The sequence below is a fragment of the Palaemon carinicauda genome, chromosome 2 (genome assembly GCF_036898095.1).
Source record: "Palaemon carinicauda isolate YSFRI2023 chromosome 2, ASM3689809v2, whole genome shotgun sequence".
Classification (NCBI taxonomy): Eukaryota; Metazoa; Arthropoda; class Malacostraca; order Decapoda; family Palaemonidae; genus Palaemon; species Palaemon carinicauda.
The window spans coordinates 197,414,082-197,437,455 of record NC_090726.1 but is presented as its reverse complement, the minus strand read 5'-3'; the positions used below and the strand labels follow the sequence as shown (position 1 = coordinate 197,437,455).

The 23,374-nt window shown below is 32.5% G+C and overlaps 2 protein-coding genes across 2 annotated transcripts in view; one reads left to right on the top strand and one right to left on the bottom strand.

Annotated features, from left to right (window-relative positions):
* Positions 1 to 3,209, bottom strand: part of LOC137629474 (transcriptional adapter 3-like) — a 48,195-nt gene extending 44,986 nt beyond the window's left edge. Inside the window, exon 1 of the mRNA XM_068360798.1 lies at positions 3,078 to 3,209. The gene's annotated coding sequence lies outside the window, so the exon portion shown is untranslated. The remainder of the gene's footprint in view (positions 1 to 3,077) is intronic.
* A 9,558-nt stretch (positions 3,210 to 12,767) lies between these two features.
* Positions 12,768 to 20,408, top strand: LOC137622846 (ion transport peptide-like). The gene is made up of 4 exons (XM_068353426.1): positions 12,768 to 12,859; positions 16,271 to 16,336; positions 16,931 to 17,094; positions 20,166 to 20,408. Exons 1-4 carry the CDS (start codon positions 12,845 to 12,847, stop codon positions 20,284 to 20,286), a joined length of 366 nt encoding a protein of 121 aa, XP_068209527.1. The 5' UTR covers positions 12,768 to 12,844; the 3' UTR covers positions 20,287 to 20,408.
* The last annotated feature ends 2,966 nt before the right edge of the window (positions 20,409 to 23,374 follow it).

Here is a 23,374-nt window from a genome sequence, read left to right as displayed (position 1 = left end):
AACCCTACCCAGAGGCTGGGTAAGGGGTGGCTAGTGGTACCAGCCACCTGTATATATGCTCACGGAGTGGTGAAACAAGTCACTGTTTGCCTTTGGCTTCGAGACTCGAGAGAGAGGTTGTCTCCTCTCTCTCCTCCTCAGGTGGTTGCCACAGACATTGACAAACATTGTTGTTCACGTTAATTTTACGCTGATTTTCTCTTTTTTCGGTGTAATTGTATTTCTTCCCACCCTTCATGAATATAATAAAAACAAAAAACTCAAAAACCATGATCATTAATTACCACATAAACAACAATCATGATTAGATGGGTTGAGTTTCTGAATTTGGACTATACAGAGGGTCCTCAACTGACAAACTTGATAAGTTCCAAGAATCTGTTTATATGTCGAATATTTTTTAAGTCTAATTTTGGCCTAGGGAAAGCCTAACCTGACTCCCATGCCTTTGATTTCCAGCTAAAAAAGTCAACAAATAATCAAGTTCCATATGAAATAGATATCAGGTTATCGGAAATGTTGTTTTGCTTACTGTATTGAATGATATATTATTATCTTATTACAGTATTTCATGATCTTATTAGAGTATACAAACTTTCATATATCTGAAATTTATCACATCAGTTGGAATTGTGTTTGTATCTCCAAATGTTTGTTAGGTCCAATGTTCATAAATTGAGGACTTTCTGTATTTAGGAGGATGCTTAAACCCTAATGTTACCTAGAGCACCTTAAGTCATGGAGTGAAATGCAGGGATGCATCCTCTCTTAGGCTAAGGAAGGCCATGTATTAGGTTTTTACCTGTACACCAGAACTAGTAAACATTGAAGCCGTGCATATTAGTTAACCCAATCAAAGACACATGTTGATACTCATTGGGGGACTTGCTTTAACCGTCCGAGGAGTTCTTACTCGTCATATGTTGAAATATCTCAGAACGGTACACGCAAGGGCTACACAGTATCATTACCCCCTCTACGCCTATTGACGCAAAGGGCCCCGGTTAGATTTCACCAGTCATCTCTATCTTGAGCTTTTAAATCAATACTTCACCATCTCCTACTTCGCCCTTCATAGTCCTCAGCCATGTAGGCCTGGGTCTTCCAACTCTTCTAATGCCTTGTGGAGCCCAGCTGAACATTTGGTGAACTAATCTCTCTTGGGGAGTGCGATGAGAATGCCCAAACCATCTCTGTCTACCCCTCATCATGATCCATCCACTTAAGGGGGCTACATACTTGGTATAATTACCTAGCTTAAATTTGGAAGATAGAGGATTAATGTTGTCAAGTAAGATGAACAGTATTGCACTGTACCTGCAATAATTGTTCTTGGGTATATCTTTATGACCTCCATGTGATATTAATCCAGGTATCTGCCCTTTGTTTGTATTTTTTTTATGAAGAATGTTCTCTGAAATGATGTAAGGAAAATTCATTCATAATGTTTTACCATGTTGGGAAACTCCACAGAAGAATTTAAAGTCCTGAGATTTAGTTCCCAACAATCTACATTCTTACTCCCTTGTTAAGATTGTAGTTCATTGGGACACATCCTGGAATTATGCCGAAGACTAATTTGTTATATATACAACCAAAGGTTAGGATAGGCAACATCTAGTCAAGATGTTTAGGAGGTTTAAGCCAGTGTCAATCAGCCTCCCAGAACTAACCTTTCTTTTCTGTGCTCTTGCAGGCCTGCTTTTGTTGGACGCATGATTTCAAAATTTTCAACACCCCCCGCGACCTAAGATTGACTTGAGCGAGGTCAGCCTTTTCAACGCTAACTTCCGTGATGGACAGACGCATGTCCTATAGTTTTTCTTTGAGCGATGTGGTTAAATTTATTACTCATATCGATCATCTTGATACTTTGAGGACGATCGTGTATAATTGGAGGTGCAGGAACTACAGTTGTAAAAAATTCACATAAAGATAATCCCGAGTAATATTTATATTACAGTGTGGTTAAGATATAAAGTACTGCCCATCACTTTTATTGTGTAGGAGGAGATTTACTTGAGATTCACTTTATCATAATTTAAGGATTTATCTATCTTTAGTAATGTATTTTAAGTATTTTAAATAATTTCTCCATATAAGTTTTACTCAATATATAAAAAGTACAAAAAGGGCACAGAACCTAACAAACCCACCTAACCTAGCCTAGTAGTATGACAGGTCACAAAATAGCATTTGATCTACATCGGACGTTGGCAGCACTGGTTACTGTATTTTTTCATGACACAATCTTTGTAACGGCGCCTCCAAAGTTTATCCAGATATACTGTTTTGTATTTTCCTCCGGTTATTATAATTTCAAAAAGGTAATGTATAGAGAAGAAAAGGCTTGTTTTACGTTTATATATCGATTCCCCAGTATGTTTTCCCCACCCAAAACCCCGAGTTCCCACTGGGGGTCCCCCATTATTGGAGGATATAGATGTATATTTATTTCTGAAACTATTCATTTGCGACGGGAACGAGTGTCATTTTCGAAGAAAGTAATTTTTTCTATAAGAAACAGTAGTTTTTTCCTAGGTTACATTGCCATGTAATTCACTACAATGAAACCATTTTTTCTATAAGAAATAGTTGTTTTCCTAGGTTACATTGCCCTGTAATACACTACAATGAAACCGAATCCTTATATACTTACCTTTCTTACACTGCCATACTCTGTTAGACATAATGATACATACAGGTGGCCGCTATCGTACATACACACCAATATTAATAATAATAATACATCCTAACAAAGTGAAAGGGTAGAGCCATCAGCAAAGCTATACTAGTCAGGCCCCCTTATACTAGGCTGGTTTGCTGCGAGAGATAAAACAAAAATCTCCCACCATCACTAACTTTAACAAGTAAACCTGAACATACTGAGCATTTGTATTTGTAATAAATATGCATCGAATACAAGTAGCAGAAAAATATCTTGTTCGTACGAGAAATATATTGTTTTTCCAATGCCCAATATATTATATATTTACAATAGACCCTTCCTTATATTCTATTAATAATGATATGACTATAGACTATGATTTATATATAATAATTAAGTCATAACTTACCGAATATGTTATGTGTAAGCCATTGACAACTCTGAGCTTGTTTACATTAATCGTAGATGTTTAATGTTGGCGAGAACTTGTATGAAAATACAACACCAAATGAGCTCTTGGTATTTGATTACGACGTTACGGTACAACACTACTCTCTCTCTCTCTCTCTCTCTCTCTCTCTCTCTCTCTCTCTCTCTCTCTCTCTCTCTCTCTCTCTCTCTCTCTCTCTCTCTCTCTCATTGCCTTTTTGAATATCCTTTATATAGATAAATATGATAAATTTACTGTTCATAATATGCATTCAAATTCTTCTTACCTAAATTAGAGAGATGCAATGATGCTTTGATAATATTAACTCGCAGACTCAACGACATATTTGCATCGTCTCTCTCTCTCTCTCTCTCTCTCTCTCTCTCTCTCTCTCTCTCTCTCTCTCTCTCTCTCTCTCTCTCTCTCTCTCTCTCTCTCTTTGAGGGTATATACTACGTTTTACTATCAAACAGTTTCTCTGCTATTGGCCACTTGTAAATAGGAAGGGTATCATTCATTTATATATATTATATATATATATATATATATATATATATATATATATATATATATATATATATATATATATATATATATATATATATATATATATATATATGTGTGTGTGTGTGTGTGTGTGTGTGGAGAGAGAGAGAGAGAGAGAGAGAGAGAGAGAGAGAGAGAGAGAGAGAGAGAGAGGAGAGAGAGAGAGAGAGAGAGAGATGTAGGAATGAAAATGAATGAGTTAAACTAAGATAACTGTCAATGAAAAGAGAGAGAGAGAGAGAGAGAGAGAGAGAGAGAGAGAGGAGAGAGAGAGAGAGAGAGAGAGAGAGAGAGAGAGAGGACTGAAAATGAACGAGTAAAACAGAGATAATGAAAATGCAGACAACAAATAAGAGTTATGGATGAACCTCTAGAGATTGATAATGAATATACATACTTAGTGTAGACAGTAAGTGTTTCCCCAGGACATCAGACTGAAATTAAAAGGATAAACACGAGATGGAGAGCATTTGGCAAACAAAATGAGATTATGAAAAGTAAAATGCCACTTTCTCTAAAAAGAAAAGTATTTAATCAGATGGTCCTACCAATATTAAATTGCGTACTAGAAACTTGTAGCCTTACTAAATTATAACATAGGATAGTTACAACTCAAAGAGCTGCGGAAAGAATAATGATGGGAATAACACTAAGAAACAGAAAATGAGCAACATGGATACGAGAGCAAATTAAAGTAGATATATAATAAGAATGACAGATAATAGATGGACATTAGGAATAACAGAATGGGTCCCTAGAGATTGCAAACGAAGCAGGGGAAGGGAGTGAAGACGATGGATTCACGAACTAAGAAAATATGCGGGTATAGACTGGCAAAGAAAGAATATAAACAGACGAGTGGTAGAATATATCTGAGGCCTTTGTTCTGCAGTGGACTAGTTAAAGACCGCTGATGATAATGACACATGTATATATATATATATATATATATATATATATATATATATATATATATATATATATATACATATATATATATATATATATATATATATATATATATATATATATATATATATAATTTATATATATATATATATATATATATATATATATATATATGTGTGTGTGTGTGTGTGTGTATATATATTATTATTATTATTATTATTATTATTATTACTTGCTAAGCTATATATAACCCTAGTTGGAAAAGCGGGATGCTATAAGCCCACGGTCCCCAAAATGAAAAATAGCCCAGTGAGAAAAGGAAACAAGGAAAAAATTTTGAAGTACAATAACAATAAAATAAATAAATGAATAATAATAATGATAATATATATATATATATATATATATATATATATATATATATATATATATATATATATATATATATATATATATATGTGTGTGTGTGTGTGTGTGTGTGTGTGTGTGTGTGTTTAGCTTTAATCCTATTTTAAACTTCAGCCTCACATCTTCCCAAATTTAAAAGCTTAAAGGTCGCTCATGAACGTCAGAGGAAAGGGACAGTGACATTGCCCTATCAAGCAGGACAATGATCAGCGACCAAGACCTCTATCCACCCAAGCTAGGACCAAGGAGGACCATGCAATGGCTGCTGATGACTCAGCAGATAGATCTATAGGCTGCCCCCATAACACCCATCTTTAGCTCACAAGGATGGTGAGGTTGGCAGCGACCAAAGGAACTAACGAGTGTGAGCAGGACTCAAACCCCAGTCTGGCGTTCACCAGTCAGGGACGATATCACAGATGCCACATCTAGTTTCACTTGTTTCTGCCTTCCACAATTCTTCACTTCTGATCACTTCACGTAACAAACACACAAGACCAAGACCAATATCTAAAAGAATACCTGAATAAACTAGAACTAGAAACAAATGTTAACACAAGACATATGAGTGACAAACATAGGCTATCTGAACAAAGAAAAAATAGTAAATTTGGTGAAAGGGCTTTTAGCTACTGTGCGCCTAGACATTATAATAAACTGCCAACTGAAATGAAGGACCTAAAGGGAGCAATTGAATTTAAGAAGAAACTAAAGACATTACTTTTCACAAGATCATATGATTTGGAAGATGCTACAATCAGAGAATTGTATAAATTATAATGAAAATGTTTCGTTAGATGATTGATATGGACCCGCCCGAGAAGTAGTTCACTCGACTTCAGTGGAGGGTTGGATTTAAACCCAAAACAAGACCAACACGGGCAGTCCAACACTAAATTCAAAGGGTTTTGTTTCCCCACTTGCTTCATTTCTTGAGTCCTTGTTCTTTCCGGAAGTCTTTAGAAATAACAGCAAGAATTATAGCAGCAAGAGCACGTAAGAAGGGTACTTGAATGAAAAAAAAAAGTGGCAATTGTTAGAACTTGTGTTCGAAACGAAGTAGCAGTCTTTGGAACTGGTGTTCGGAAATCATTTAGTAACGCGAGGAATGACAATGAATGTCTAAAAAGAAGAGAAGAAAGATAAACTGTTTAAACTTTTAAATGGGCTCCACAAGGCACTAGAAGTGTTGGAAGACCCAAGCTTACATGGCTGAGGACCTAGAAGCGTGAAGTGGGAGATGATGAATGGAGAAGTGTTGATAGGGACGACTGGCCAAATCTAACCGAGGCCCTTTGCATCAGTAGACGTAGGAGGAGATGATGATGATGATTTAAATGGTGAGGGATAGATGGAGATGGTTTGGCCATACTCTTCGCAGTCCCCGAGAGAGATTAGCTCACTAAACGTTTAACTGGGCTTCACAAGGCACTAGAAGAGTTGGAAGTCCCAGGCCTACATGGCTGAGGACTATGAACCGTGAAGTAGGTGATGATGAATGAAGAAGCATTGAATTAAAAGCTCAAGATAGAGACGACTAGCGAAATCTAACAGAGGCCTTTTGCGTCAATAAGCGTAGGAGATGATGATGATGATAAAGAATTGTTAAAATCAATAGGATTGGTATTACACTTCCTACTTGTATCAGTAATTATACCTCTCTGTCATCTGTCATACTAATTACAGGTGTCAGAATGTCCATCTCCTTATATGACAAGATTTGAACTTCAAAAGTTCAAACTTGCAGCAAATGTTTCTATGTTGAACAGGCTGACATAAGTCTTTTTATAGTTTATATATGAAATACCTGTTTTGAAGCTGTTACTGTTTTTATATTTCATTTTAATTGCTCATTATTTCTCATATCGTTTATTAATTTCAGTATTTCCTTTATTCACTGAGTTATTATAATTATTATTATTATTATTATTATTATTATTATTATTATTATTATTATTATTATTATTATCATCCAAGCTACAACCCTAGTTGGAAAAGCAAGATGCCATAAGTCCAAAGGCTTGAACAGGGAAAAATAGCCAAGTGAGGAATGGAAACAAGGAAATAAATAAACGATATGAGAAAAAATTAACAATAAAATATTTTAAAAACAGTAACAACATCAAAACAAATATGTCATATATAAACAATAAAAAGACTTACGTCAGCCCTTGGGCTTATAGCATCTTGCTTTTTCAATCAGGGTTGTAGCTTGGCTATTAATAACAATAATAATAATAATAATAATAATAATTTCAACTACAGTAGTGTATTGGAAACGTTCCTGTCTGGTGATCTGTCGGACTGGGGTTCGAGTCCCGCTCAAACTCGTTAGTTTGTTTGGTCACTGCAACCTTACCATCCTTGTGAGCTAAGGATAGGGGGTTTGGGGGAGCCTATAGATTTACCTGCTAAGTCATTAACAGCCACTGCCTGGCCCTCCCTGGTCCTAGTTTAGGTGGAGAAGGGACTTGGGCGCTGATCTTACGTATGTCAGTCTCTAGGGCATTGTCCTGCTAGCTAGGGCATTGTCACCGACCCTTGCTTCTGCCATTCACGAGCGGTCTTTAAACCTTTAAACTTCTAATTTTTATTACAAGACTATAAAAAAAATTCGTTACAAATAAGTTCAAAAATACGAAAATTGTTGTAATTTTCATTTTGCATATCAATTATGAGGGATGTCTTGTCATCATTCGTAATTTCCTTCAAGATCATTACGGCTCATTGAAATATGTTATCCAAATTTTCTTTATATTCATATTTATAATTTAGTGCCCATTACATCAATTTGTACCAAAAAGTTAGGTTTTTTTTTCTTTCTTTTTTTTGAGCACGAGCGACTGTGGCGGGGGAGTTTTAAAGAGTCAAGAAGTAAATTTCCTAGTTATGCCGTACACGCGGCAGACACCACCAGGCCACCGTGGTGGACGGAGCGTGGAAGCTATCATCTCGGCTGGACGTCTGGATGCTATCTTTGGAACTATGATTACCTCGTAATGATTTCTGCTTCACTCCCACCACTATGCAAAGGCATCTTGAGCGCGTGCTATTGTCGTTAGATTTGGTTGACCATATACTGTACATCAGAAAATTGGAGCCTTACTAAAGCCTTAGAACATAAACTAGTCACAAAAGATTTGAATAGAGAAAGCAGAAATGTAGGACTGAAAATGAATATGAGTAAAACTGAGCGTGGCAGTTATCATCTCTGCTGGACGTCTGGATGCTATCTTTGGAACTAAGATTACCTCGTATTGATTTCTGCTTCACCCCCAGCACTATGCAAACGCATCTTGAGCGCGTGCTATACTTGTTAGCTTTGGTTGACCATATACATCAGAAAATTGAAGTCTTACTAAAGCCTTAGAACATAAGCTAGTCACAAAAGATGATAGGTTTGAATAGAGAAAGCAGAAATGTAGGACTGAAAATGAATATGAGTAAAACTAAGATAATTGATCATATGCTTCAGAAAATTGGAACCTATCATTCTCATTACATGTCCAGCCCAAGTCTATTTCTTTTTCTTATTCTTGTTTTTCTGTCTCTTAGGGTTAATCCCATCATTATTCTTTCCATAGCTCTTTGAGTTGTAACCAGCTTATGTTCTAAGTTTTTAGTAAGACTCCAAGTTTCTGAAGCACAAGTTAATACTGGCAGGACCATCACATTAAATACTTTTCCTTTTAGAGAAAGTGGCACTTTACATTTCATAATCTCATTTTGTTTACCAAATACCCTCCAAAAATGATAAAAGGTTCAAAGAGAGAAAGCAGAAATGTAGGACTGAAAATGAATATGAGTAAAACTAAGATAATGTTTAATGAAAATGCAGTGAGACAACAAATAAGAGCTATGGACGAACCTCTGGATATTGTTAATGAATATATATACTTAGGACAGACAGTAAGTGTTTCCCCAGGACACTAGACCGAAATTAAAAGAAGGAACAGCATGGGATTTAGAGCATTTGGTAAACAAAATAAGATTATGAAAATTAAAATGACGCTTTCTCTAAAAAGAAAAATATTTAATGAGATGGTCCTACCAGGATAACTTATGTAGCAGAAACTTAGAGCCTTATTAAAGCCTTAAAACATAAGCTAGTTAAAACTCAAAAGAGCTATGGAACAATAAAAATGATAGAATTAACACTAAGACAGAAAAACAAGAATAAGAAAAAGAATTGACATAGACTGGACATATAATGAGAATGATAGGCAATAGATTGACATTGAGAATAACATAATGGGTCCCTAGCGATTCCAAAAGAAGCTAGGGAAGGAAGAGAAGACGATGTATTGACCATAAACAGACGCTATATATATATATATATATATATATATATATATATATATATATATATATATATATATATATATATATACATATATATATATATATATATATATATATATATATATATATATATATGTATATATATATATATTTATCTATATATATATATATATGTTTATATATATAAATATAAATATATATATATATATATATATATATATATATATATATATATATATATATATATATATATATATATATATTTATCTATATATATATGTTTATATATATAAATATAAATATATATATATATATATATACATTATATATATATATATATATATATATATATATATATATATATATATATATATATATATATATCAACAACAACATCAAATGCAGCCGTTTTTAGTCCACTGCAGGACAAAGGCCTCAAGCATGTTTTGGCTAGTTTTCATCACCGCGCTGGCCATCTGCGGATTGGTAATGGAGGGAAACTTGTCTAATTGCTCACAGCAAACCAACCTAGTATGGATGGCACTAACTAGTACAGCTTTGCTGATCATGGCGATACGCAAACCCTTTCACCACGTCAAAGTATCACAACTCATAAATGAAAAAAAATAATACATTATCAAACTATAGGCCTACATGAAATACGGCTCGTGTATAGGCTAATATTTGAAATTCCCTGAATAATATCTGAAATGATTATAATGAATTATTAATAAGCCGTTGGTTAAATAAAATACTAAATTATTGAAAGATCTAAAATAAGCAAAAATTGTTGCTTAAAGTATGATAATGCATATTACTGAAGACCCAGGCCTACATGGCTGAGGACTATGAAGCGTGAAGTAGATGATGATGAATGGAGAAGTATTGAATTAAAAGCTCAAGATAGAGACGACTGGCGAAATCTAACCGAGGCCCTTTGCATCAATAGGCGTAGGAGGAGATGATGGTGATATTAATATTACTAACTAAGCCACAAACCTAGTTGGAAAAGCAGGATGCTATAAGCCCAAGGGCTCCAACAGGGAAAATAGCCCAGTGAGTAAAGGAAATAAGGAAACAGACAGAATAGTGTGCCTGAGTGTACCCTCATGCAAAAGAACTCTAACCCAAGACAGTGGAAGACCATGGTACAGAGGCTATGGCACTACCCAAGACTATTATTATTATTATCATTATTAATAGCTAAGCTACAACCCTAGTTGGAAAAGCAGTATGCTATAAGCCCAAGGTCTCCAACGTGGGTTAAATAGCCCAGTGAGGAAAGGAAACAAGGATATGAGTATAAATATGGTTAATAAAAATATGTGGAATAATCTTCCTATCCTCCTGGCTAGTGCAGGGTTCGCCTAGCATTCACAAGGCAGCAGATCGATCCCAGCCCGGGACCGTGAGTTTAAGCTGTTTACTGGGGAGGCAACTTCTGTGGTTGGGCACCACAGTAGGGGGGGGGGGGGTGTTGCCCGTCTGACGTTCTAGTGAGCATCTATTCTGATGAAACTGGAACCAGACATCTTTACCTTCAATCAGGTAGTAGGAAATGTTTACTTTAATGTTGTTACTGTTCTTAAAACAATTAACTTTTTCCTTGTTTCCTTTCCTCACTGGGCTGTTTTCCCTGTTGGAGCCCCTAGGCTTAAAGCATCCTGCTTTTCCAACTAGGGTTGCAGCTTAGCAACTACTACTACCAATTTTAATAATAATAATAATAATAATAATAATAATAATAATAATAATACGAAGAAGAAGAAGAATAACAACAACAACAACAACAATAATAATAATAATAATAATAATAATAATAATAATAATAATAATGATAATAATAAAGATAAAAATAAAAATAGTGATAGTATTGATAATAATAATAATAATAGTAATAATAATAATGATAATAATAATAATGACAATAACAACAATAATAATAATAATAATAAAGATAAAAATAAAAATAGTGATAGTATTAATAATAATAATAATAATAATAATAATAATAATAATAATAATAACTTCAGAAGTTCAAACTTTCAGGAAATGTTTTAATGTTGAACAGGTTGATACAAGGCTCTTTTTTTAATTTATTTATGAAATATCTATTTTAATGTTGTTACTATTCCTAAAATGTGTTATTGTGATTGTTCATTACTATTCTTGTAGTTAGTTATTGCCTTATTTTCTCACTGGGTTATTTTTCTCCTATTGGAGCCCTTGGGCTTATAGCATTCTGCTTCTCCAACTAGGGTTGTAGGTTAGATGATAATAATAATAATAACAAGTGAGCAAGTCCTGAACGCGGACATGGTCCTCGTAGAGGACATACCTCCGCACGTGACCTTGACCTTCAGGTGACCTTGACCTTCACGTGACCTTGACCTTCACGTGACCTTGACCTTCAAGTGACCTGCTTGACTTTTGACCTTCAAGTGATCTTTGTTCATTTGCCACTGATACTTAATATGACATTGATATAATGCACCAATATGACCTTGACCTTTGACCTTTATAAATTTGAACATCACCCATGGGTTGCGCCTGGACTAGGACTTCCCTGTTGGCTTATGCAAAAGTCAGTGCTTTATTTCTGTCTCTTGATATGGCCACTTATGTCATAGTGACACCAGTGACCCCTGTGACCTTGACCTTGGGGTGACCTTGACCAAAATTTAATCAGTTCTTCCATACACATTGGGGAACTACTTGGCCAAGTTTGAAGTGATTCCGTGTAGAAATGTGGCCTCTACGTTGTCCACAGACAGACAGACAAACAAACAAACAAACAAACAAACAAACCGAACCGAAAACATAACCTCCTGGCGGAGGTAATAATAATAATAATAATGTTATCATCATTATTATCATTATTAACTAGAGGGGCACTCAGTAGAACGCAGACCTCCGCCATGACAGCTTGATCTTTGACCTTAACATGTATTAATTGACGTGAATTTTCATACACTCAAATATAAACCAAGTTTGAAGTCTCTGTGACAACGATGTCCAAAGTTATGGCTGATTACGTGAATTGGACATTTTGCTTAACCGTGACCTTGACCTTTGATCTTGACCTTCCAAAAATTAATGATTTCCAGCTTTTTACATAAAAGTTAATCCATGCAAGTTTCATTACTCTATGATTAAAATTGTAGACGCAATCATAACTTCCTTCCAACTTCGTAATAATAATGATATTTCTCGCAGGATACTCCTGAAACCGAAGGATTCATATGTACAGTCCTACAGAGGACTGCAAAATCCTGTCGCAATAATCCAATGCCGGATCTTACCACTATTCAAAACATGACGCAGACTCGAAGAAACATCAAAGACGCCATAGGAAAATCTCAGGGGCCTGGCGAGTTAGCAGGGGGGCAGAGACGATCAAGCAAGTCCTACATCTTAATCTGAGGCATCCTGCTAGGATAATTCTCCTCAGGGAGATCGAAAGGAGGATATATAAGATGGAGAGTTTCTTGGAGAATCACAACATCAGCGGGAATCGGCCACGGCGCAGAAAGAGCAGACCAGTTGATTTCGACTTCGAACCTCCTTCGATTATTTCCTCCATGTTTCTTTCCCAGGTAAGTTATTCGGTTTGTATATTATATATAAACCTCGAGATTTGCTTCGTTTTTGTTTTAATGTCAAGATTAACTCAATATCTATACTAAATTTTTTTTAATGAGGTGTATTTGCACAGACTCGCAGGGGTGCCCTTTTAGCTCGGAAAAGTTTCCTAATCGCTGATCAGTTGGATGTAGTTGAGTATAGTTTATCTAGATCTTGAATAAGTTAATTACTCTGTTCTGTGTACGCTTTGATACCGAGTAGATTCATTTATTATTATTATTATTATTATTATTATTATTATTATTATTATTATTATTATTATTATTATTACTATTAGCTAAGCTACGACCCTAGTTGGAAAAGCAGGATGCTATAAGCCCAAGGGCTCCAATGGGGAAAAATAGCACAATGAAGAAAGGAAATAAGGAAATAAATAAACTATATAAGAAGTAATGAATTAAAATATCTTAAAAACAATAACAACATTAAAACAGATATTTCATATATAAACTACAAAAAGACTTATGTCAGCCTGTTCAACATAAATACATTTGCTGCAACTTTGAACTTTTGAAGTTCTACTGATTCAACTACCCGACTAGGCAGATCGTTCCAGAACTTGGTCACAGCTGGAATAAAACTTCTAGAATACTGTGTAGTATTGAACCTCGTGATGGAGAAGGCCTGACTATTAGAATTAACTATAAATTCTCACAAAGTCATTTATTCGTTTTAATCTTTCAAACTAACTCCTACAATAATTCTACCGTACAAAGTTTCTTGATCTTTTGCCACATCCTACCTTTACAAAATAAATTGATTATTAGAAAATGTTCTCTTACACTCAGCAAAGTGATTCCAAACTTTATGTTAGGGTTTTAATGGTTATTTTTCGTTTAAATTCTGGCGTTATGATATAGTTTGATTTTATATACAATTTTCAAAGTCTATATTGAGAATTTACTAGTTATTTTTTGTTTAATTCTGTCGTTATAATATAGTTTGATTTTATATACAATTTTCAAAGTTTATATTGAGAATTTACTAGTTATATATTTTTTTTAATTCTGTCGTTATAATAGTTTAATTTTATATACAATTTTCAAAGTTTATATTGAGAATCTACTAGTTATTTTTCATTTAATTCTGGCGTTATAATATAGTTTGATTTTATATAAAATTTTCAGTTTATATTGAGAATTTATTAGTTATTTTTCGTTTATATTCTGGCGTTATTATAAAGTTTAATTTTCTATACAATTTTCAAATTATATTAAGAATTTACTAGTTAATTTTCGTTCAAATTCTGGCGTTATAATATAGTTTAATTTTATATCCAATTTTCAAATTATATTAAGAATTTACTAGTTATTTTTCGTTCAAATTATGGCGTTTTAATATAGTTTAATTTTATATACAATTTTCAAAGTTTACATTAAGCTTTAATAGTTAATTTTTGTTTAGATTCTGGCGTTATGATATAGTTAAATTTTATATACAATAGTGTATGTTCACTAAACGGGACGCTGTATAATGTATGTATGGAATGCTGTATAGTGTATGTTCACTATATCAAGAATTTAATAGTTAATTTTCGTTTAAATTCTGACGTTATAATAAAGTTTAATTTTATATAAAATTTTCAAAGGTTACATTAAGAATTTACTAGTTATTTTTCGTTTAAATTCTGGTGTTATAATATAGTTTAATTTTATATAAAATTTTCAATTTATATTAAGAATTTATAGTTATTTTTCGTTTAATTTCTAGCGTTATAATATAAGGTTTCTGACTAAAATTTATCGCTCAATTTAAGTTTCTTTTCATAATTTCTATACTCTTTCAATATTGGTCTACTTTTGAAATTCATTTCAACATCTTTATCGAGAATAGTTCGAGATTTAAGAATATTTTTATCAATAACCCAAGTTGGAAAAGCAAGATGCTATAAGCCCAAGGGCTCCGACAGGGAAAAAAATAGCCCATTGAGGAAAAGAAACAAGGAAATAAATACATTACAAGAAAAGTAATATACATAAAAATAAAATATCTTAAGGATAGTAACAACATTAAATTAGATCTTTCATATATAAACTATAAAAACTTATAAAAAAAGAAGAGAAATAAGATAGAACAGCGTGCCCGAGTGTACCCTCAAACAAGAGAACTCTAATCCAAGAGAGTGAAAGACCATGGTACAGAGGCTATGGCATTACCCAAGACTAGAGAACAATGGCTTGATTTTGGAGTGTCCTTCTCCTAGAAGAGCTGCTTACCATAGCTGAAGAGTCTCTTCTACCCTTACCAAGAGGAAAGTAGCCACTAAACAATTGCAGTGAAGAATTGTTTAGTAACCTCAGAGTTGTCAGGTGTATGAAAATAAGTCCATTATCTTCGAAATTAGGAGAGTTCTCTTGCTTGAGGGTACACTCGGGCACACTATTCTATCTAATTTCTCTTCCTCTTGTTCTATTCAAGTTTTTCTATTTCATATAGGAAATATTTATTTTGATATTGCTACTTTTAAAATATTTCATTTTCCTTGTTTCCTTTCCTCACTGGGCTATTTTCTCTGTTGGAGCCCCTTGGGTTTATAGCATCCTGCTTTTCCAACTATAGTCAATTCTTTTTAGTGAGGCAGATTTGCACCGACTCGCAGGAGGGGCCCTTTTAGCTCGGAAAAGTTTCCTGATCGCTGATTGGTTGGACGAGATCATTCTAACCAATCAGATACCAGGAAACATTTCCGAACTAAAATGGCACCATTGCAAGTCAAGTGCAAATGCGCCTCATTAAAAAAAAAAAATTAGCATAGGGTTGTAGCTTAGCAAGTAATAATAATAATAATAATAATAATAATAATAATAATAATAATAATAATAATAATAATAATAATAATAATAATAACAAAATAAAAATAATAATAATAATAATAATAATAACAATAATAATAATAATGATAACAATAATAATAATAATAATAATAATAAAAATAATAATAATACTAATAATAATGATAATAATAATGATAATAATAATAATAATAATAATATTAATAATAATAATGATAACAAAATAAAAATAATAATAATAATAACAATAATAATAATAATAATAATAATAATAATAATAATGATAACACTAATAATAATAATAATAAAAATAATAATAATAATGATAATAATAATAATAATAATAATATTAATAATAATGATAACAAAATAAAAATAATAATAATAATAATAACAATAGTAATAATAATAATAATGATAACAATAATAATAATAATAATAAAAATAACAATAATAATAACAATAATGATAATAATAATAATAATAATAATAATGCGTAGGCCAAGATAAAGTAGATATGTAATCGAGAATTATCCCATTAAAACTATATCATAATTTCCCCTTTTTCAGAGTCTCCGTCATCTGTCATCATGTGGACGTCTGATGCTGATGCTAAGCCTTATTCTAATATGCCAGGTGAGCTTTATATTTCATGTACAGCTGGACGCAGGATTTCCTGGTATACCTCTCCCTACGCTATCTGTTTGGTTACCAGAAGTGCAGTTCCTAGGAGAGAGGTGTGCCGGGAATTCCCGTGTCCTACTGTACATATTACATAGTTGTATGACTATATGGGACTGTGCATAGTAAATGTGTACTATATGGGATGCTGTATAATGGTGTATGGATGTTTTATAATGTTTGTATACTGTATGGGATGCTGTATAGTGTAGGTTCACTTTATTGGATGGTGTATGTTCACTATATGGGACGCTATATAATGTATGTATACTGTATGGGATGTTGTATAGTGTATGTATGCTATATGGTATGTTGTATAGTGTATGCAAGCTATATGGGATGTTGTTAAGTGTATGAATAGTATATGGGATACTTTATAATGTATGTATACTGTATGGGATGTTGTATAGTGTATGCAAACTATATGGGACGCAATATAATGTATGTACACTGAATGGGATATTGTGAAGTGTTACGTATGCTGTATGGGACCCTCCCCCATTGTCATATACCGAAATATACTAATATAAATCTCTATTTTCCACCCAGGACACAGCAGCCTCCTTCATTCGAATTCGTCCCAACACTTTCAAGGAGTTTCAGTCGATAAAATGTCACGGGAAGTTCGACAAGGAGCAGTATGCCGCCCTTACCCGTCTCTGCGATGACTGCAATAATCTATTCCGTGATCCAGAAGTTCTGATTGGTTGCAAGTAAGTTTAGTAAATATTATTATTATTATTATTATTATTATTATTATCATTATTATTATTATTATTACTTTGATTTTTATTATTATAATTATTACTATTATTGTTATTACTTTTATCATTCTTATTATTATTATTATTATTATTATTATTATTATTATTATTATTATTATTATATTTTTATTGTTATTTCTATCATATTCTTATTATTATTATTATTTTTATAATTATTATTACTTTTATTCATATTATTATTATCATTATTACTATTGTTATCAATATTTTTATCATTATTATTATCATTATTATTTTTATTATAATTATTATTATTATTATCATTATAATCACTATTATTATTATTATTATTATTATCATTATTATTATCATTATTATTATTATCATTATTACTATTATTACTTTGATTTTTATCCTTATTGTTGTTATTATTATTACTATTATTACTTTTAATATACTAATATATAGAGCAGGCTATACATAAATATTGTAAACTAATAAAATTTAGAATGGGAAAGTATATATTAAAAGCAATTTTCAAAGGGAAATTAGAAATTTTCTTGATTTGATTTTTTTGGAGAGTGCTTCTCCTAAAAGAGCTACTCACAAATTTTAGTTTCAAAATTTGTGCGAGTAATTTCCACTGAAACTGGATTTCAATTTGATATTGGTTTTCCTCACTGGGCTATTTTTCCCCTTTTGGAGCTCTTGGGCTTATAGCATCCTGCTTTTCAAACAAGGGTTGTAGCTTAGCTAATAATAATACTAATAATAATAATAATAATAATAATCGTTGGCAGTGCCATAGCCTCTTCCACTGTCTTGGGTTAGAGTTCTCTTGCTTGAGGGTACACTCAGGCACACTATTCTGTCTGCTTACTTACTCCATTTTCTCACTGGGCTACTTTTCCCCTATTGGGGCCTTTGGGCTTGTAACATCCTACTTTTCAAACTAGGGTTATAGCTTAGCTAATAATAATAATAATAATAATAATAATAATAATAATAATAATAATAATAATAGTAATAATAATAAATTATTTCAAATTAAAAATGTATTAAACATTGATAACTTTGTATTCTAAGTCAAAATTATATTTACTTATGTTATAACGCCTTAAGTTCTCGAAACAGAGTAGATGTTATTGATGGCCAATGTTTTATATAATAAAGAACAAGTGTCTGGATATATATATATATATATATATATATATATATATATATATATATATATATATATATATATATATATATACGTATGTATATATATATATATATATATATATATATATATATATATATATATATATATATATATATATATATATTGTATATATATAAATATATATATACATATATACAGTATATATATATATATATATATATATATATATATATATATATATATATATTGTATATATATAAATATATATATACATATATACAGTATATATATATATATATATATATATATATATATATATATATATATATATATATATAAATATATATATATATAATATGGTTGTAGTAAATAAAGGGAGGGGGGAGAAATGAATTTGTGTGTGCGTGTGTATACATATTTTTCTAAAAATTCAGACGCCATTTTTGACGGGTCACGTACACTAGAAATGTCATATTCCCCAAAAAACTTACATGGAGTTATACCCTTTCGAAAAATCCGTATTTAAGTATTCTGACAATGTCCAGAGATGTCAGTAAATTTAGTTTTATTTTAAATGATTAAAAGGATTTTATTTTATCTATTGAGAAATTCTAAAACAAAATTTCCTATTCCTTCTATTGTGTTAACTCCAATCTGAGTTTTTATTTCCCTAAGTACAAAAATCATAACAAATTTCATAATCCTTTTGTGTTAGCTACACAATAAAGTAATTCTAAACCTTTTGTGTTAGCTACACAATACAGTAATTCTAAACCTTTTGTGTTCGCTACACAATACAGTAATTCTAAAGCTTTTGTGTTCGCTACACAATACAGTAATTCTAAAGCTTTTGTGTTCGCTACACAATACAGTAATTCTAAAGCTTTTGTGTTCGCTACACAATAAAGTAATTCTAAAGCTTTTGTGTTCGCTACACAATACAGTAATTCTAAAGCTTTTGTGTTCGCTACACAATACAGTAATTCTAAAGCTTTTGTGTTCGCTACACAATAAAGTAATTCTAAAGCTTTTGTGTTCGCTACACAATACAGTAATTCTAAAGCTTTTGTGTTCGCTACACAATACAGTAATTCTAAACCTTTTGTTTTAGCTACACAATACAGTAATTCTAAAGCTTTTGTGTTCGCTACACAATACAGTAATTCTAAACCTTTTGTTTTAGCTACACAATACAGTAATTCTAAAGCTTTTGTGTTCGCTACACAATAAAGTAATTCTAAAGCTTTTGTGTTCGCTACACAATACAGTAATTCTAAAGCTTTTGTGTTCGCTACACAATACAGTAATTCTAAACCTTTTGTTTTAGCTACACAATACAGTAATTCTAAAGCTTTTGTGTTCGCTACACAATACAGTAATTCTAAACCTTTTGTGTTAGCTACACAATAAAGTAATTCTAAACCTTTTGTGTTCGCTACACAATACAGTAATTCTAAAGCTTTTGTGTTCGCTACACAATACAGTAATTCTAAACCTTTTGTGTTCGCTACACAATACAGTAATTCTAAACCTTTTGTTTTAGCTACACAATAAAGTAATTCTAAACCTTTTGTTTTAGCTACACAATAAAGTAATTCTAAACCTTTTGTTTTAGCTACACAATAAAGTAATTCTAAACCTTTGGTGTTAGCTACACAATAAAGTAATTCTAAACCTTTTGTTTTAGCTACACAATACAGTAATTCTAAACCTTTTGTGTTAGCTACACAATACAGTAATTCTAAACCTTTTGTGTTAGCTACACAATAAAGTAATTCTAAACCAGTTCGTATTACTCACCAATTATGCCTTCAATTCTACCACCCACAATGCAACGCTGGGTCCCGTTTTCCTTACAAAATCCTTAATGAAACTTTTCTTATTTTCCCTCCAGGGCAGACTGCTTCCGCAACTCCTTCTTCCCACAATGCGTCAGCATGTTACTGATGGACCACATGGAACCTGACCTGTTCAAAATGATCGATAATGTGAGTGGCAACAGCCCTAATGTGTAAAATTTAATTCCAAACTCCAAGTCTCCAGCCCAGCCACTTCACACCTGGACTTTGCTACTGATTTCAGATGGTAGAACTGACGTTACTGAATCCCAAACTGGAAGACCTTTTTTTATTATAATGATTTTCTGAAAATCTGTTTTCGAAAATATTGGAGGGATTTTATTTCCTAAACTCATCTGAAAAATAAAAAAAAAACTTGAGCATTTCAAAATGCAGATTAACTAAGAAACCGTTAATTTTCAATGTCTTCCCCCCGTGAGACCAGATTCTAACAGCAGTGTTATTAAGGTTGGAATAAATGTGGTTTTTAACATGATTAATAGTTGGTGATTACTTTGCTTTGATTATAACACAAATAAAACAGCATATATAGCATTTGACCTTATTCCAAAATCCTTTTTTTCAAGTGATTTAATTAAATGATAAGTGTATTATCATAAGATAAAGGTTTCAATTCTGAAATTTTCATATATTCCAAAACAGGAGTGTCACTTTAACCTGTATGTACCCAAAAGTATATATCTAAAAACGAAGGCCAAAATGAAAATCAAAAAAATCATTAGTATCATTATTATCTGCTAAGCTACAACCCTAGTTGGAAAAACAGGATGATATAAGCCCAAGGGCTCCAAAAATGAAAAATAGCCAGTGAGTAAATAAAAAAACAGACAGAATATTGTGTCTGAGTGTACCCTCAAGCAAGAGAACTTTAACCCAAAACAGTGGAAGACCATAGTACAGAGGTTATGGCACTACCCAAGACTGGAGAACAATGGTTTGATTTTGGGGTGTCCTTCTCCTAGAAGAGCTGCTTACCCTAGCTAAAGAGTCTCTTCTACCCTTACCGAGAGGAAAGTAGCCACTGAACAATTACAGTGTAATAAGGAGAATTGTTTGGTAACCTCAGCATTGTCGGATGTATGACAAAGGAGAATCTGTAAAGAATAGACTAGACTATTCGGTGTATGTGTAAGCAATGGGAAAATGAACCGTAACCAGTGAGAATGATCCAGTGTACTACTGTCTAGCCAGTCAAAACACCCCATAACTCTCTAGTGCTAGTATCTCAACGGGTGGCTGGTGCCTTGGCCAAAATACTACCTGACTTATACTTGTATAAATATGTTAATGGTAATCCAGCTTATACATCTACCTGCTGAGCCATCAGCAGCCAGTGCCTGGCTCTCCCTGGTCTCAGCTTGGGCGCTGATCATATGTATAAAAGGCCAGTCTCTAAAGGACATCATGAGCTACTTTTAAAACCTTTAATAAGTAAAACTCGACTCATACAAAGTTTGTTCAAGATAATTTTAGAAAGAACAAAATAAATGACATACAATAGTGAAAATGTGACAAAAATAAATTCGATAAAACATAAATTAGAATTTGATTTTTCAATGAAATGTCAAAAAAAAAAGAAAAAAAAGGGAAATCTTAAAATCCGGTAAAATATCTCGCAGTTTTCTGACCTAAATATAAATTATTTACTATTACCATCATGTCATACTTTATATATATATATATATATATATATATATATATATATATATATATATATATATATAATATGCATGTGTGTGAAAAAAAGGAATAACAGATGGGTCCCAAGAATTTGCAAACGAAGCAGGGGATAGAAGAGAAGACGATGGCTTGACGAGCTAAGAAAATTATAGACTGGCATAGAAAACCCCTAAAAGGACAGATTGAAAGGACATGTCTGAGACCTTTGTCCTGCAGTGAATTAGCAATGGCTGATGATTACATATATATATATATATATATATATATATATATATATATATATATATATATATATATATATATATATATATATATATATATATGTATATATATGATTCTCTTTTTCTTTCTCTTTTTTAATTAGTAGAAACATCTTTTTTATTGTATTCTTCTGCATAAAATGAATTAAAGAAAAAATGTCCTTTACCAACATTAGCTTATATCAATACGAGATACATTTTGGTCATTTTGACTTTTGTCTTTTATAATTCTTTATAACCTTATAGATAAACATTAAGATCATGTGGCAAAACATGAGACACCTCAAAACACCCATGAAATTTTGTGGGCGTGGGGGGTGTGGGTGAGATGGGTGGTCTACATAGATCTTTGATGATAAGTGACCTTCCGTCCCATTCCAAGATATCCCGCCAGGATAATTTCCTTCCAAGAGATACAGAAAGGACGTATATAAGCTGGCCCGACTTCTTGGAGCATTATAACGTCCAGGGCTCCACTACCAGTAACAGCAGCAAGAACAAGTAACAGCAGCAAGGACAAGCAACAGCAACAGCAAGGACAAGTAATAGTAGCAAGGACAAGCAACAGAAGCAAGGACAAGTAACAACAACAAGAAGAACAAGTAATAGCAGCAAGAACAAGTAACTGCAGCAAGTACAAGTAACAGCAGCAAGGACAAGCAACAGCAACAGCAAGGACAAGTAAAAACATGTTATTTTTATAATAAAATAAATTTTTGAATATACTTACCCGGTGATTATATAAGCTGCAGCTCTGCTGCTCGACAGAAAACTCTACGTTCAAAATCCGCCAGCAATCGCCATGCAGGTAGGGGGTGTACATCAACAGCGCCATCTGTCGGGCAGGTACTCAGTACTCAATGTAAACACAGAACTCAATTTTCTCCTCGGTCCACTGGGCCTCTATTGGGGAGGAAGGGAGGGTCCTTTAATATATAATCACCGGGTAAGTATATTCAAAAATTTATTTTATTATAAAAATAACATTTTTCAATATTAAACTTAGCCGGTGATTATATAAGCTGAATCACACCCAGGGGGGTGGGTAGAGACCAGCAATAATTGTTTACATTATTATGAGCTAAGGATTTTTTATTTCATTTTAGCAGTTATTCAAAATAACAAACATAAAATAAATAAGTACCTGGTAAGGAAGTCGACTTGAACAATTACTCTGCCTTTTTAAGTACGTCTTCCTTACGGAGCCTCGCGATCCTCTTAGGATGCTGAGCGACCCCTAGGAGCTGAAGTATCAAGGGTTGCAACCCATACTACAGGACCTCATCAAAACCTCTAATCTAGGC